The 16,140-nt window shown below is 30.9% G+C and overlaps 1 protein-coding gene and 1 long non-coding RNA gene across 5 annotated transcripts; one reads left to right on the plus strand and one right to left on the minus strand.

Annotated features, from left to right (window-relative positions):
* Positions 1–4,376: 4,376 nt before the first annotated feature.
* Positions 4,377–13,070, minus strand: LOC129785873 (progestin and adipoQ receptor family member 3). Of its 4 annotated transcripts, none has more exons than XM_055820530.1 (8): positions 12,689–13,070; positions 7,411–7,596; positions 7,211–7,315; positions 6,852–7,136; positions 5,746–5,934; positions 4,995–5,166; positions 4,595–4,711; positions 4,377–4,462 (listed from the first exon to the last, which is right to left on the minus strand). In XM_055820530.1, exons 1-7 carry the CDS (start codon positions 12,770–12,772, stop codon positions 4,617–4,619), a joined length of 1,116 nt encoding a protein of 371 aa, XP_055676505.1. In that variant the 5' UTR covers positions 12,773–13,070; the 3' UTR covers positions 4,377–4,462; positions 4,595–4,616. The 4 variants fall into 4 exon arrangements, with proteins under 4 accessions (XP_055676505.1, XP_055676508.1, XP_055676507.1 ...); XM_055820533.1 differs by lacking the exon at positions 12,689–13,070 and adding an exon at positions 11,483–11,739; XM_055820532.1 differs by lacking the exon at positions 4,595–4,711.
* On the plus strand, positions 8,223–10,116 carry LOC129785932 (uncharacterized). The gene is made up of 4 exons (XR_008750070.1): positions 8,223–8,896; positions 8,997–9,097; positions 9,227–9,370; positions 9,463–10,116. It is a non-coding gene; the product is annotated as an uncharacterized LOC129785932 (long non-coding RNA).
* Positions 13,071–16,140: the final 3,070 nt, after the last annotated feature.

Raw genomic sequence — 16,140 nt, forward strand, 5'->3', positions numbered from 1 at the left:
AATGTGATTTTTAATGATTTTTTGGTAAAACTGGACCTTTTTTGATTAATTAGAAAATTAACTAAGCATAATGGCGTAATGCATGTAGATGTAAGTAATTCACCAATTATAATAAGGAAGCTAGAAAGTAATTGTATTTATTTCTGCAATTAATTCATTTCTATAAAGCTTTCTAAATTTTATACCTCTAATTTGTCTTCTCTGTCCTTCATTTTAATCTCCACATCCCCGTATTACTTTAAAAATTTGCAGAACTAAATTTTAAATAAAAAATTCGCAATTTTTCTGAAGATTAATTGCGTTTCCATTTCTGATTCATTTTCGCAATCAACTATCTTCGTATCATCAAAATAGAGCTCTTAAATAAGATTAGCAAACCCAATTTGGAATGATATTTCAGCAGAAACTACGTATTGGTACTATTTTCTCGTTAAAATGTGAAAGAATCAATAAATTGTCTAGCTTATGGTAAATGCTACACAGATACAATAAATGCTTGACTTATTTGAATACAAAAATAAAATCAAATTTTCATCCAATATTTCAAGATTGGCAAAATATTAGATTATACCCCTATAGTATTATGTGTACACATATTTATTTGGATTTCCTTTCAAAAGTATTCTGAGAATATTTCTTGAAACATCACAATGTATTGGTTATAAAATATAGACACAAATGGAAGATGAAAAATCTTTTTTTTTTACCAATTCAACTACATATATAATACATACAGAATAATTCGAAATTCTACATAAGACGAGTTTTCCCCCAAAATCTAAACGAAATTATCTTTATGTAGCTTATTGTACCTACATTTCTATATAAATCGATTTACATCCTACGGTGCATATGTGTATGAAACACAAAACATCACGCTATCCCTTTGAAAACGAAGAAATTGTGTATAGTATATGGATATGCGTGTTTGTATATTGAGAAGCGAAGCGAGGGCCCCCCTTTTATATTCCGAACAGTTACCCTTGATTGGTCCTTTCTACTCTAATCCCGGGCTTAAGACCGTCCTCCCTTATTTTCTTCTTGCGCTCACGAACAGCAGAAGCCGAACAGCGAAAAGATAGACAGTCATTTTAATAGCTAACAACATATCCTCCTCTCTGTATATTGCTACTACACTAGAGATGATAATATGATGAGAATTATCTTTCCATACCCAAACGCTATACAGGGATGGGGACATGAGCTGCGCGGAGGAAAGTGAAAGACGTTCCTTCACAAACTTAAAATATAAAACGATTCCTCTTCAGAAAGTCGATCAAATTTACAGCATCTTGAAACACTCACAGAGGGGAATGGCATCGATGGGAAATGGTAAAAAATCTAAAAACAAATTCTGTGCGGATTATGTGGGATTAAATATGATCAACTAATTTTAGTTTTCAAATGAAGTAAACCAGAATGATGCACAGAAGACAAAATGCTTGTCTGTAATTATAGACACGTGGACTTGCGTGAAATTTCAAGTAAATACGCTGAACATTTGTTATGTTATATGTAGATATATACAAAATGGTTTATCATTTAAGTGAATAAAGAGGTTTTAAACAATCACCGGGCCCACAGCAAAATAAACCACTCAAAAGAAGTTGTTGCAAATTCGCCCCCATAGAGGGGTATATGCTGGTACTTTGTATAGCAACGTTTGGAGTTTGCATGAGAAGAAGTCCTCGACGATGGGATAAAAAGATTTGAGATAATCTAGAATACATTAGCGGTAGCTTTCTGCGGATTCCTATTCAATTCTTCAGGTATCCCAGGGAATCCATGTAAATTACGACTTGCTGAGCGTTTTCACCATTTTCTCCTTCTATACATATATCACAGTGCCTGTATGGGGTGATAGGGGAAAACTAAGAAAGCGTGAGTGTACTACCCCAAAAATAGGCGACAATGAATTGAAATTTAGTTTGGATAGTGTATTAAATTGATTTTTCAGTCCCTTAATATTTTTTTCATCATTTTTTTAAGTCTAAAATATAAAAATCTGTGCTCATTATTGCAATTTTATAATAAGAAGAAAATCTCTGATGAAAATTGTTTTCTTCGCGTTTTTCTTATAATAATCCTTCGTTTAACTATGTGTTAAAATAAAACAGAACACGAATCAAACAATAAGAAGAATCCTTTGTAGAAGAAATAGATAAAAATTATTTCAAATAAGATGTATTTTCCTTTGCAAAAAATATTGCAAATGGAAGTGGAGAACCATGGTACATTACGTGTATATCTGCACGTTTTATTTCTTTGTTTTTACCTTCATCCTCTGGAGGAGTATTATTGAAAGAATAAAAAAAGGGAAATGAAAAAAAAGAGCGTACTCGTGGAAAACTTGTATTTGTTTATTTTGAACTTTTCTTTATACCCTTACTACTTGAAGGAAAACGCACGAATCCTCTTTCGTCTTCATACAAAGTGAACAACAAATGGTAAACGGGAAAATTTAACGGTGTGGCAGGATACCTAAAGAAAAGGCGAGAGTGGAAGTATAAAATACAAGAGTGGAGCTTCTGGTGTTACGTCTACCATAAGCGAACATCATTTATTGTAAGAAGAGAACAAGATTTATTGCAAAATGTGTGACGTCATAGTATGGTAACATTTTGAAATACTGAAATTCAGATAAAATATTGCCATTTGGCTTGCAATGAGAAAACTTGTGGTGGAAGAGAGACTTTATGATGTTAAAAAAAAGAACCCATCCTTTTTAGTATTTTTTTTTCTTTTCAAACAATACGCATAGCTATATAAATTAAATAAATATACATACATACCTAAACTCAAATTTTGTTCACATTCAAAAAGGGTCAAAAAATAAGAGATGCAAAATATCACGGCGTCAAGGAAATAAGGGGTGGAAAAGTGGTGAGAGTCACCATTGGCTTTTCCATTTTTTCCATCTCTTCCTCCAACCTCATCTGTTATTTTCATACACCAAGAAGAGAAGAGATCAATTCCGAAAGAACCGACATCAATTATTTCGTGTCCATCCCCTACACATAGAGTAGCACAGTATATATGGAACAAGTGGTAGAACTTCCTCTCTGTTTGATGGTGAAATCGTGGTAATGGAACAAGACAGTCAGTGGATACCGCAAAAGAAACGAAGATATATTGCCGAAGAACCCGTCGTACTATAAATAAGAAAATGTGGGTGCTCATTTTGTGGTGTGTCTTCTTGAAATCTGGAAATGATGATGGGAAAACGCAGACCGCAAATCAACCACTTGGGAGATTTATAGGCGAATGGACAGGGAGTTTCTAGTTTGGCATTAGACAGCAATAATGACATATTAAGTACCTATACTAGGGGTGAATTCTTCACCAAGAAATAATGACTTAATTTATGACAAAAGCATGCAATATTTTACTCCGCAATTATCATTATTAACTGAGATTTAAGTTTCTAAAGATATGCTTTTACAATATATACTTCATAACTTAAAGCTCTTTGTTTTTCAAATAAATTTCAAATGTGCTTTTGAGTAACTTAATCTATAAATGTAGGTATGTATATATAAAGAAAATTCTATAAAATACAATTATGTTTCATATTCTTCAGCAATCTCAATGTAAGAATACGGCAAAGACAACAAAAAAATAAAGAAAATTGCTTTTCCTCATGTTCCATTCTACAAATGAAATTGAAAAAGACTTCTATTTATTCTACATACTCTGTATACTACATACGTATATAACATTTTTTAATGGAAAATAAAAGCATTCCAATAAGTCTTCGAAGAAAATAATATAAATGAACTTTTTTTAAAAATTAAATTGATGCAACATCGAGTGATTTAATACATTGCTTTTATATTAAAATTTGCATCAAACCATTTTTTTTAATACAACCCTGTTTAATTCATTATTGTCCCATAATGTTTCACAGAGTTTTCCACACAATCTAAAAGAGATATTATACCGAGGTATTATGGGACAACCTAATAGCTGGTGGAAACTCAAACTACGTGTCTCAGCTATTCACAGCTGTCGGTAAAATAGGGAAATCTCCATTGAATAACAACTATAATTATCATTTCAAGCTCTAATTGATTTTAATCACAGAGATAGTAAATACAGAAAGATACAACAAGAAAGAAAGAAGAAGAATTGGCAGATTCCTTAACAATCTTCACTTAAACTTTATTTATCTTTTGATTTATATTATGTTCAATGACATTATATAAAAAGGTACGTTTTTTTTTAAATTGATCTTTTCATTTTTATTCTTTTTCTAAAGAAATTTCTTTTATTTAAAGAGACTTGGCAACTTAATTATTTTTATCAAAAATCTACACAGAACTAATGGATCATGAAAAATTTTTGATAATAACAATTAGTAAAATAAAAACATAATATTTTATAAACCATTTTATTCTGTATCAAAATATTTTTAAATTCGTCGCACATCCATGGTTCATCCTAAATTCAACGTAAATCATACCTGAAATGGTAAAACAAAGCATAAGTTTTTCTTTATGTAAAAATTGTAAAAAAATATATATAGAAAAAGAAGAATGATTTGCATGTAATTTTGAATAAAATTATGAGGAAAATAAAATTGGAAGAGACATACTATGAAATAAGATATAGAAGCTTTATGAAGAAAGAGTTACGTCTGAAGGATTCTGATAGCATTTTATTCTATCTTCCAAACATCCGTTTTCAATCATATGTATAGCGTACATCATTCCTAAATGGGAGGGGAATAAAAATTTTCAGTTTGTTTTGTTAGGCAAAAACACAGGAAAGCGAGACAGTGAGTTTTGTTATATGTATGTAATAAAATAAAACGCTAATGAAGCATTTTGTGGTATAAAAGTGAGAAAGTTTCTTTCAAAACACACACTCAGGTGAGAAAATGTTTTGTGAGGATATGAAGGTACAAGGTGAGAGGTAAAAGAAAAGCGTTTTTTTTTTTGCTTCGCAAAATATGTGAAGAAAATAAATTAATTTAGCAAGGTAGGAAAACTCACCTGTGTTGTGCCAATAGTAGAGAGCGCACACAACTAGGATATGCCACAAGTTGTGAGAATGACCCAAATAGTCCACCTTCCCGGTGAACCATCGTTCTGGTATGCGAGTGATGTAGATGAGGAAAGCCAAGCCGACAATTATGTACATTCCAATAACACGTGGAATAAGAAGCTGAATATGTAAAAACAAGAAAAGTGGGTGTATGATACTTCACTTACATTTCACTATCACGAATGATATATTCAGTTTACATATTAAAATGTATTAGCAAGTTCATCCATTTGATAATCGTCCCAGTTTATTTGGGCACCTTTGAATGTCACACGACAATTTTTTACATAACTTGCATTCCATTTACCAATTCGACCGCAGGTGAATTTTCATCAGAAAACATAAACACTGTTTTATATTTCACGATATGCTTAACATTCACACGTGAAAGTTATTATGCAAGTTCAAATTAACACAGTGTGTCGACCGATGTCGAATTGTTTATTGCAAAATTCTTATCTTGCGTGAATCGCACACATCGCCGTGATGCGCTAAATTGTGAAAATTTAACCCATTTCAATGCAATTTTGGCACACATCCATCACAATAGATCCATGTAATATGTGTATTTCACTATTGTGTAGGTATGTAATACATAATCTTAATGTTCAACATTGCATTTGACCTTAAACTTTTCGACAATAGCACTTCCCTCCTCAGAAAGTATAAGAAACTTTTAGACAAACGTATAATACTCACTCGAACCATCGCATTCTCAAAACCACCCATCTCAATGGTCCAATGAATCGTCGGAATTACTCCGTAGGCAGCCCAAGCGACAAACATAATCATCTTTACATTTGAATGCACCTTCAGTTTCGGTATTTGGAGAATTAACGCAGCAATAAAAATTGCTCCAACGGTAAATATATAAAAATTCCTTAATTTCTGAAAATAATAACAATAAAACATTTTATTAGCGCATTAGGTAAAATTCAATACATCATACAGACAACACGGAAACTTTTTCTTTCTTCCCATGATCGTCATCAATTTTCAATCATACAAAAGTGAAAGGAACAAACAGAAAAAGTACTTAAAATAAAATACTTATTAGAAGTTGGAGGTTCATTACTAAATCTCACTACCCATATAAGCATATGACTTTCAACGTCATTATAGCTTATTGTATTAATTAATAACTTTGCTGCTATTTCCTCAAATAAGATGGTACATCACATATTAGCACTTTGCGATCGAACTGGAAAATATCTTCCCTATTTCACGTATTTGACATAGCTTAAAATTGCAAAAGGAGGCTGATTTGAAATATTGCTACATTTTTATTATTAGGAAACTTTAGTAATTTTCTAAGGTCATATTGGAACATTATTGAGATAAAACTCTTGATTTAAGCTTTTTGTTTAAATATTTGGAACTTTTTTCGTACATAATATCTTTTGAATCACCAGGAAATAACCAGGCGTCTCCACCGGTATTATGTATCTTGAATTGTGTGAAGAGAGGATTGAAATAACACAAAGTTAATAGATATTTTTCATTTATGCAAAATATATGATCATTTTAAATGCTGCACTTTCATTTACTTATTTGTTATGACCCTCGAAGGCTTGAAATTCGTATTAGTTCCAGTAAATCACACTTGAAATTGATTTTATGCTTAAAATAAAGATTTTACCTTCACAATGATATAATGATACAGTAGGTACATAAAGGAGAATAAAAGATTTGAACAAATTTGATTTTTTGTATGCAGAAAATCAATCAAAAAAACTTTGATCATGATAAAATTTCTTAACAAGCAATGTTTAATTTTTAATAAATTTAATAAAAAATATACTTACATCATGGCACCAGAAGGCATAGTAAATGCCACTGATGTAGATAGCAAATAGTGACAAGGCAATACCAAAGAGGTCATAGGCTAGGAAGCAGTCGTAGTCCTTTTCTGAACGACAAGAAAATGTATGGTAGACAGAAGAGAGGATCATGCACATTTGGAAGCAAATGAGGAGAGCGCAAACCACAATTTTGTCATGGCTGGTCGCGTGAATATTGAGGAAAGTAATGTCCACAAAGCTCAGTCCGAGAAATAAAAACCATCCAAATATATGACTCCAAATATTTATCTAAATAAAATACATGAATATTTGGTTAAAATAAAAATTGATTAAGTATAATTTTTAAAAGAAAATGATTTTACCGTTTCGTTTGTCCACCAAAAAATACTTTCAAGGCATAATTTTGTTGGAAGTAAATTTCTGTAGCCATTGCGAATGTAGGAGTTAAATTGCAGGTATTTTGGCGCCTATTTTCACGTGGCGGAAATCCCCATTAAAACATATAAATATTCAATAGAGTCATTGACATTTTGGTCGTGAAAATTAAGTTAAAAAAACTTACGTCGTCATAACATAGAAGTTTCCGCAATTTTTTGTACTCATTCACTGATATTTGGTGATTACTGCAATCTTTGTTTACAGTCTCAGCCTTTGTATCTGACTTTTCCTCGATGCATTTGTTATTATTCATCATCTTTGTTGTTCCATTTTCCATAAGAACCGTCGGTTCAATCGAGGACACATTGTTCTGCAAAGAGAATGTGAAATTGTTTTACATGTCTTTTTGAGCTTTTTTCGAAAGTTTTTTTTATAGGAAAATTACATCTTGTTTATTAAAGGTCAGTTTACTTTTACACGACCCTTCATGTTCACCACAAAAGACCAACACAAGCATTTCTTTTCCTGAGTCTCTGTACACTGTAATTCATTTTTTTAGTAAACTGCTACTAAAGTCTGTAGTAATGAAACATTTACTAAAATTTTTAGTAATTATAACAGAAAATTTTAGTTATGTTGCCTGGAATCACTAAAGTCTTATGTTATCCTTACTAAAATTATATTTAGCTGTGATTTTTTTAGTGAAGATAACTAAAATTTTTAGTTTTATTGCCCTTTTACTAAAGTTTAGTAGGCAATTTAGTCAAATTCTTTACTAAAGTTTCCAGTAAAGACATAACTACTAAAATTCTTTAGTTATGTCAACTAGAATTTTAGGATTAATGACTACAATTGTTTTGTCTTCTTTTTACTAAAGTTTAGCCATGCCAATCAATAATTTAGTTGATATCACTAAATTGACAAATTTTGATAAAAATAAATTTTTTAGCAAAAAATTACAATTTTTATTTCCTCTTTATCTATTTATAATAATTATTTCTGATCAAGTTAATTTGCGAAAATATTAGCAACGCAATGTCTTTTACATATTGTCTTTGTTCCAATGCAAGATGTTGCAGCTCAAACTATTTTTATTGTTTTATTGGGGTGCCGAGGTCCAAAAAAAAATGCATGCAGAAGATTTGTGTGAAGAACGCATACAATACATATACCGAAGGCCTTATTTTTTCTCACCCTTTCCTACCCACACACAAATTTTTCTCCTCAGCACCCTCTTAAGTATCTTCACAAAATTCAGTTCTTTATGGAATTTTCCATTGAAAGTACGCAAAGTACTTTGTCTTCAATCAATGAGATATGTGAAAAGTAAATTTAATCCATTTATAGGAATTTTTAGTGTGTAAATTGTGAAAAAGCCGATTGTGAAAAAATGGATAAACGTGACAAGGTAATGTATAATTTTTATAATTAACAATACTTTATATTACGAACTGATTTGCAATAAATAAAATTACCAAACTTAAATTCAACCAACTAATTATATGATTTTACTACCTTGCAGTTAATCAGACTACATACAATAAATAGGAGAGATACGTGGATCTTATTCTCATCGAAGCCATCCTGTCTGTACTTTGATAGTCTTCTGATCCCCATTAATAATTGAAACAGGATAAAGGAAATCCAATAGCGAAAATTAAAATTTAAATGTAAGTAAGTACTTATGTACATTTGTCATGAAATTGATTAGATCCAAAAATTTATCAATTTCAAAAACCCAAAATATTAATTCTTGTTCAAATTTAATAGATTTCACGGAACGAGCGCATATAGCCCAAGATCTTGTGCGTTGTAAACCCATAATCAAATTGTGGAAAATTCGATTGAAGGAAAAGGATAAACACGAAAAGGTACTGTATTTTTTGTATGATTTTTGTTTGATTTATACTTCCATTTATTTTATCAAATTATTTGGAATAAATCTGTTTAAAATTATCAACCTTTATTCAAACTAATTCTATGATTTTACTACCTTTCAGTTAATCAGTCCACAATAAACAAGAGGAAAATTGATCTAATTCTCAACAAAGCCCTTCTATCAGTACCTGGATAAAGTCTGCTGATCGCAAATATTGATTAATATACGATAGAGGAAATCAATTCGCAAGAAATGAAGTTTAAAGGTAAATATATTTTTCAAAAAATATACTATGTGTTAAAAATTTATTACATCAGACAGTTCAGAAAATTAATTATAATGTAACTTATTTAACAGATTTCATCAACTGACATAAGAAGCAGAACTTTCTCGATTCCATGAAGAGGGGAACTTTGGAAAAAAATGATGCTGAATGTTGTGGACACTTACATAAAATTGCCCAACTCCACCGGACACATTGGCTTTTTTTTCAACAAAACGGGGTATAAAAGACATCCCATTTTTAAAAATTGTTTTATGTAATTAAAAGTTATGATTGATGTATCTAGTTTAAATGACTATATTTTTTTTAACAAAATGTCTTCTAAATGTAAATTAAAATTTAAGTATACCTGTCTATGTAATTATTATAAATATTGTATAAAATGTACTATCAATTTAAGTGAAATAAAAAAAAAGATTTTTTATGAAAATCCAATTTTTAAATATTTTAGTAAAAAAAAACTAGATTTCCAGTTGGCATAGCTAAATTTTAGTAATCCAAGAATTTATAATTGATAGTTATGTCCACTCAAACCTCTGCTGGCATTCCTAAACTTTAGTAGTATATAGACGTAAAACATTTTAATAATCATAACTAAATATTCTGTTGAAAGAACTAAAATTTTTCGTTTTGAGCAACTACTAAAATTTTAGTAAAAATTTCTTTACTAAAATTCTCTACTAAAGTCCAGTCAGTGCCAGTTTTAGTAATGATAACTAAAATCTGAATTACAGTGTAGACAGGAAATTAAACATAGACAGGAAGACAAATTTATACGCAGACAAAAAATAAGTTATACAAAAAAGCTCTACACGTTTGCATATTTTAAATACCTCCGTTTATGCTGTGTTGGGAAATTTGAATCCTTGAGAATTTAAAACGTAGGTACGCAATTTTTAAAAGATTCGGACTTTTTTTTAAAAGCTACATTAATTTAAATTTATTCATTTCCCATTTCCCGAAATTGGAAATTTCTAGAAATTGATGACATATTATTTGTTTGATGTGAAGCATTGATTCAGGTACGTTTTGTAGTTCTTTCAAGGAAAACGAGGCTCTGTTTCAGTCATCAACTACTGGGAAATTACTCGGAGTTCCCCATCATCTGTGGAAAGGTTAATAAAAATATTTTCGCGGCCTACCATCTGTTTTTGCATTTCTCTGTTTGCAAAAACTCATATACATACATAGTAGGTACCTACATAGTATGTGAGCATGTTAAGATAAAAGCTGGTATTTATTCAAATCAATGGAGTCAAATAAGATTGCATAACGCACAGAATAAGCTGATAAATACGATGCTGTAGTAGAAAAGTGGATACAAAATTATTGCACTGGGTGTGAATTCGTGGTCATCGTACTACTTATTAGATAAGTTTTTTTTTCAGACATAATTACATAACTATTGACCGAATTTTGAGGAGATTGTAATACAGTCTCCGACTACCTCAATTTTTATGTAATCTCTTTCGTCGAAGTTGCGACTTCTTGTCTCAAAATATCTTATGCCCAATGCACATTTTAAGATACCTCCTTTCAATTAACACATAACTTACGTGGGGACAATTTGGTAAATATATATTTCATAAATTTGGCAAATACCTTAGTCAACAATGCCAGTATTCAAAAAATATCCCACAAGGAAGAGGTTCAATATTTAATGTTTAAAATTGGATTTATTTATTTTCTTACAGGAATAAAAATACTTTAAATATTAATTTTATAGTGATCATTTTGCAATTTAATTTAAATATTCGACTTGCTCTATTTGATAACGTATGAATGACATTAATCTTAGAAATTCAAATTTGTGTCAAACAATGAAATAATTTGTGGTTAGCTCTCTTTCGTAAATTTCACCTAAACCACAAGAAAATTACAGGAATTTCACTTTCAGAGGAAGCCACTTAGGTATCACCACAACAAAGCATTCTTACTGACTTAAAATACCCTTTGTTCAGTTGCATAAAAATCCTAAATTAAACCATGAAGTCAGTAGAAAGGGCATATTTGATAAGGACGCCAATTTTATTTATAAACCCCACGAATACATAATTTGATTATTTTGCACCACCAATAGAAATTTATACATACACTTTTGAAGTCTTGAACTAGATTTGTAATTGTTTTAGACATTTTCCTCTCTTATAAAAATATACATATAAAACTGTAAATCCTTGTCTTTTAATTTCACGTTTACACAAACTTCAGCTCATTTGTCGCTATAAACAAAACACATGTTCCTCTCTATACCATATCATTGCACTTTGAAATCTTTTACACTATAGGTAGGTAGTTTAATTCATTTTAAAAATCTCTTTGATTGAAAACAAAAGCAAACAAAAAAATTAATCCTACTGGCGCGAGTGGCTGCTTTCAACTAAAAATCCAAAGCGAATGGTCAACATTAAAGCTGCAAGGTGCCATTCCACGAGAAAACAATTTCGCCATCATATTCTTGGCGGTGGCAAAGCTTTATGTTTAATTATTGTTACGTTATATTACATAAAACAACATACAAATGCATTATTTCTATGTATTTGTTGGATTCTCCAGTTGAATGTACATTGAGTGAAAAAGTGGGGAAAGCTCTCTTATATGTGTAATTTCAATAGTACTGGTAGTTATTTGAAAAGTAAAGTAAATTGTGGGGTATTACATAGAATGTTTTGTATTTGATTTAATATTTTAAAATTAGTAATTTAAAAACTTTTTTTAAAGTAATTTTTAAAACAACCCATGAGATAATAGATCTTAGCCTAACTATAAAAACGCTGAGATCAAGTTATTTGTATATAAGAACGCCATTAAGTAGACAAAAAATAAACTGATGAAGCATAAAAATTGTTTTCTTAAATTCTCCTTTAAAGAAAAACTATAAAGATTTTATCAAGTAATGAAAGAATGAATTGATTCGGATGATATAAATATTTAAACTTTAACATCAACCCTTTCCAGGAACTTAAGCAAGAACTTAAACTTTTCTTGAATATCAATTGGTCATTAACCTTTTTTGTTATTGTGAATCATACCCTCGAGATTTAAGATTTTTATCTGCCCAAAATAATATTATAACTTCCTTGACTTATCATTGTACGTACAAATAGCCAAGATCCTAATGTTTTAAAGTCTGTGCAAAAATTTAGTGTCTAAAATTAAGCAATTAAAAAAAATAATTCATTGATTTTTTATCAAGGCAAGATGCTTTAAATCTTTTATGATTGGAGCATATAAGTTTGGGAGATACGATAAATAAATTACATTGCGGACATGGTGTATAATTTAATGAATCTAAATTACCTTTGAAGCACGACGATGAATACAACTATTGTGGCCGTTTATTGATGCTAATATTTGTGCTTTCATGAGACTAAATTCATCCATCCTTATTAGAAACTATTCTTTCTCACAAGACACAGTCTCTCTCTAGATAGGACTTTTCACTAAAGGAAATAAAGAGAGTGTCCGTATCGCACTAAAGACTCTTTACTGTATAACTTGATTAAGAAATTCAATTTAAATTCTAATAAATGGAACAAAATAAGAATCACTAATTTCCTAAAGTTAATGCAAATTAGGGTCGCACTCCTATATTTATTGCATGAGCGATTTGCACTAATGCAACCCAAAGGAGCGCAAGCCAAAGTACTTAACAACTCGCGATTTCTTGAAACACTGAACTGCGTGTGTTGAAACTGTGCACAACTTTCTGGTATCAAGACTTGAAAGTCAAGTACATAAACCAAGTATTTCCACTTGTACGTACACACTATTCCCCATACTACGTCACTTCACACACACGAACCAACTATATTCACGTGAATCACTTTATTGGGGAAACGAGGTACTATTTTAAGAGAAGAAAAATCTTCCTCGGCAGTTAAGAGCCAGACGAGGCATTTCAATGGATAATTTTTTTTACTATAGCATCGCATGACATAATAATACATTCAAATTATAAAAATTTCCCAATTTGAGAAAAACAAGCAATTTTAAAATTTTGCAGAATTGTTGTGAAAGTTTTCGAGGACAGAGAATACTCACATATTGATTACATTACATACCATACATAATACATTATACTGCAATTTTTACTATATTCTATTTTCTACTACATATACAACACGGTAAATAGCGAATTCTCCAGGTGTTTCATTCATATATGTATACACACAGAGATTTAATTTCAATATTAAGGAAATCTAACAAAGTAATTTGTTATCTTTTTTCCGCCGAGTAAGAGCTACATAATTTTTTTCAATGTTAACATTGAAAATCTGAAGATAACCTTTTTCACATAGGGGAGCCTGATGTATATATAGCATCATTTTTTAAAGAATTTTAAAGAAATAAAAACTCAAAGTTTAGTTAATTTTAATTTGGGGAAATTCCTTAAATTTTTCAAGAAAATCACCGCAGAAAACTTTTTGCAATATTCATTTTCTTAATCGTAATAACTTCATTCAATTACAAAAAAATGTTCTTTTAACAAAATCGGATAAAATATTTTAATGACTCGAGTTGAAGAACATTTGCCGGAAATGGATTAATTAAATTAACAAGATATTTTATGGAATTAATTAACAAACTTAACAGCATAAATAAATCAGATCATAAAACTAAAAAACTCTAAACCTTGCCAAACTTCCGTGTTTTATTGTCCATAATAAGTCCCGCCTGTGTCTTGTTTTCATTCTAAAAATTTATAGAAAAAATGTAAAGAATCATAAAAATTTTGCGTAGCGTGTAGTGCTTAAACTTTAATAAAATTAGTTTTCAGCACAATTTTTATGGCTTTTAATGAAAAACTTTTAAGACTTACAATCTTCTTTATCTCGATTTTCTTTCACTCGGTTAATTTGTTTTTTCTATACAATAATCATAAAACTTAGGTTTCTTGTAAAACACAGTTCACTCTTTAAAATAATAATAAGCGGAAAAAACTACAATTTGATCTTAAAATGCAGTGTCAAAGTTTAATGAATCCCACCGTTTCCATTTAAATGTTTGTTGATAAAAAAAAGTTATAAGTAATGCGATAAAGTTAAAAATTTATGTAGGTACATGTTCCACTAAATACATGGCACGTGTTCGATTGACGTCTGTATTTTTTTAGCTGTGATTCTTTCTTAAAAGAAGCATTAGCTGTGATTCTTTCTTAAAAGAAGCACAGCTTCTGTGTACACTCAAAAATCCAAAGTCGTCAGATCGGGCTCAAACTTGGGATGACCACGAATTAGGGTCCCCACATTCCAAAAAACGTATGCGCCAAAAATCGGTCCGTCCGTCCGTCCGTCCGTCCGGCCGTCCGGCCGTCCGGCCGTCCGGCCGGCTGGCCGGAACCTTTCGCTAAATTACAAGAGAACGGTAATAGATAGAGACTTGCGGTCAACGGCAAAGTTCATATATCGACTGGAAGACATCCGATTATGAAGTCAAATCCCACCCCCCACCCCTTCGTCCGCCATTTTGAATAACCTCAAAATTTTGTTTTCGCTATATCTCCGCCCCTGTAATAGGTAGAGGTCTGAAATTTTGATATGTTGTAGGGGCCATCAAGACCTTTCCAACGATACCTAATTTTCGAAAATCGGCCAAGCCGTTTAGCCAATATGGCCGCCACAATTTTTTATCGTAAATCGGCCATAACTTGAGAACGGCTTGACCGATTTTGATCAACCCGGGGTCAAATGAAAGATATTAATGAGCCCTACAACTGCTCGGAACATTGCAAGTTCAAAAAGTGACCGCAAGTGGCGCTAAAATCGAAAACAAAATTTTCGATGATTTTCGATGAATATCTCGAGCACCGCTTTATAGAATTGCTTCATATTTTGATATGTTATAGTTGGCTATAATATCTACCACCATGCCAAAAATGAAGAAAATCTATGTAGCCGTTCCGGAGATATCGCGTTTTAAAGTTAACATGTCATATCTTGTGTTGCATGACTAACGCCCCGCGAAGCGGGGCGTTTTATATATACACATATAAAAGTAAAGTGAAATATATATATATATATATATATATATGTATAGATATATACATTATATATACATATAAAAATGCAAAGATAAATATATATAAACTGCAAAGATAAAAATTAAATATAGCATGGATGAAACAGTATAAAGCGAAAGAACGGTAAGTAAAACTTACGGGCTGTGATTCTTTCTTTGTCAGTGAAATGTGAAATTGACGGAAAATTGGGGATGGGCAAATTTTAAGGAAGGCTTTCTCGCGTACCGAATCACAATCAACGCCCACGATTAAGGCATTTCACAAAATATCTTCTTGCGTAAAGATCAATTTAATGTTATTAAATTAACTCGGGTTGATACTGACGGAAATTTAATGTTTTTGATGCTTTAAAAAAAATTATTAAATTGACCTTTAATATTTTGCAATTCTCATAATTTTTATTCTAAAACCAATTTTGAGCACAATCCGACGATTTAGCATTTTTAACAGCGAATAGCTCTTTAACAAAAAAGATACAGATGTGCGCGCCGCCGGGCACTCATGTTCCGCACAAACAACCCGTCGAGATTATTCGATGCTTCGAATACCTTTGAATGATTCGAATACCTCAAAATTATTCGAAGCTTCGAATATTTCAAAAAGCTTCGAAGCTTCGAATATTTCAAAAATATTCGAAGCTTCGAATATTTCAAAAAGCTTCGAAGCTTCGAATATCTAAAAATTATTCGAAGCTTCGAAGCTTATTCGATTATTCGAATAATCGAAGCAT

The sequence above is a fragment of the Lutzomyia longipalpis genome, chromosome 1 (assembly GCF_024334085.1).
Source record: "Lutzomyia longipalpis isolate SR_M1_2022 chromosome 1, ASM2433408v1".
NCBI lineage: Eukaryota > Metazoa > Arthropoda > Insecta > Diptera > Psychodidae > Lutzomyia > Lutzomyia longipalpis.

Bases quoted from the DNA above. Each gene is read 5' to 3' on its own strand.
- LOC129785873 (XM_055820530.1), bottom strand. From the start codon at position 12,772: ATGGATGAATTTAGTCTCATGAAAGCACAAATATTAGCATCAATAAAC. The intron at 7,137-7,210 runs GTAAAATCATTT...TATTTTATTTAG, and splicing joins TTTGGTGGACAAACGAAACG to ATAAATATTTGGAGTCATAT. The intron at 4,712-4,994 runs GTGAGTTTTCCT...CCTCCCATTTAG, and splicing joins CTACTATTGGCACAACACAG to GAATGATGTACGCTATACAT.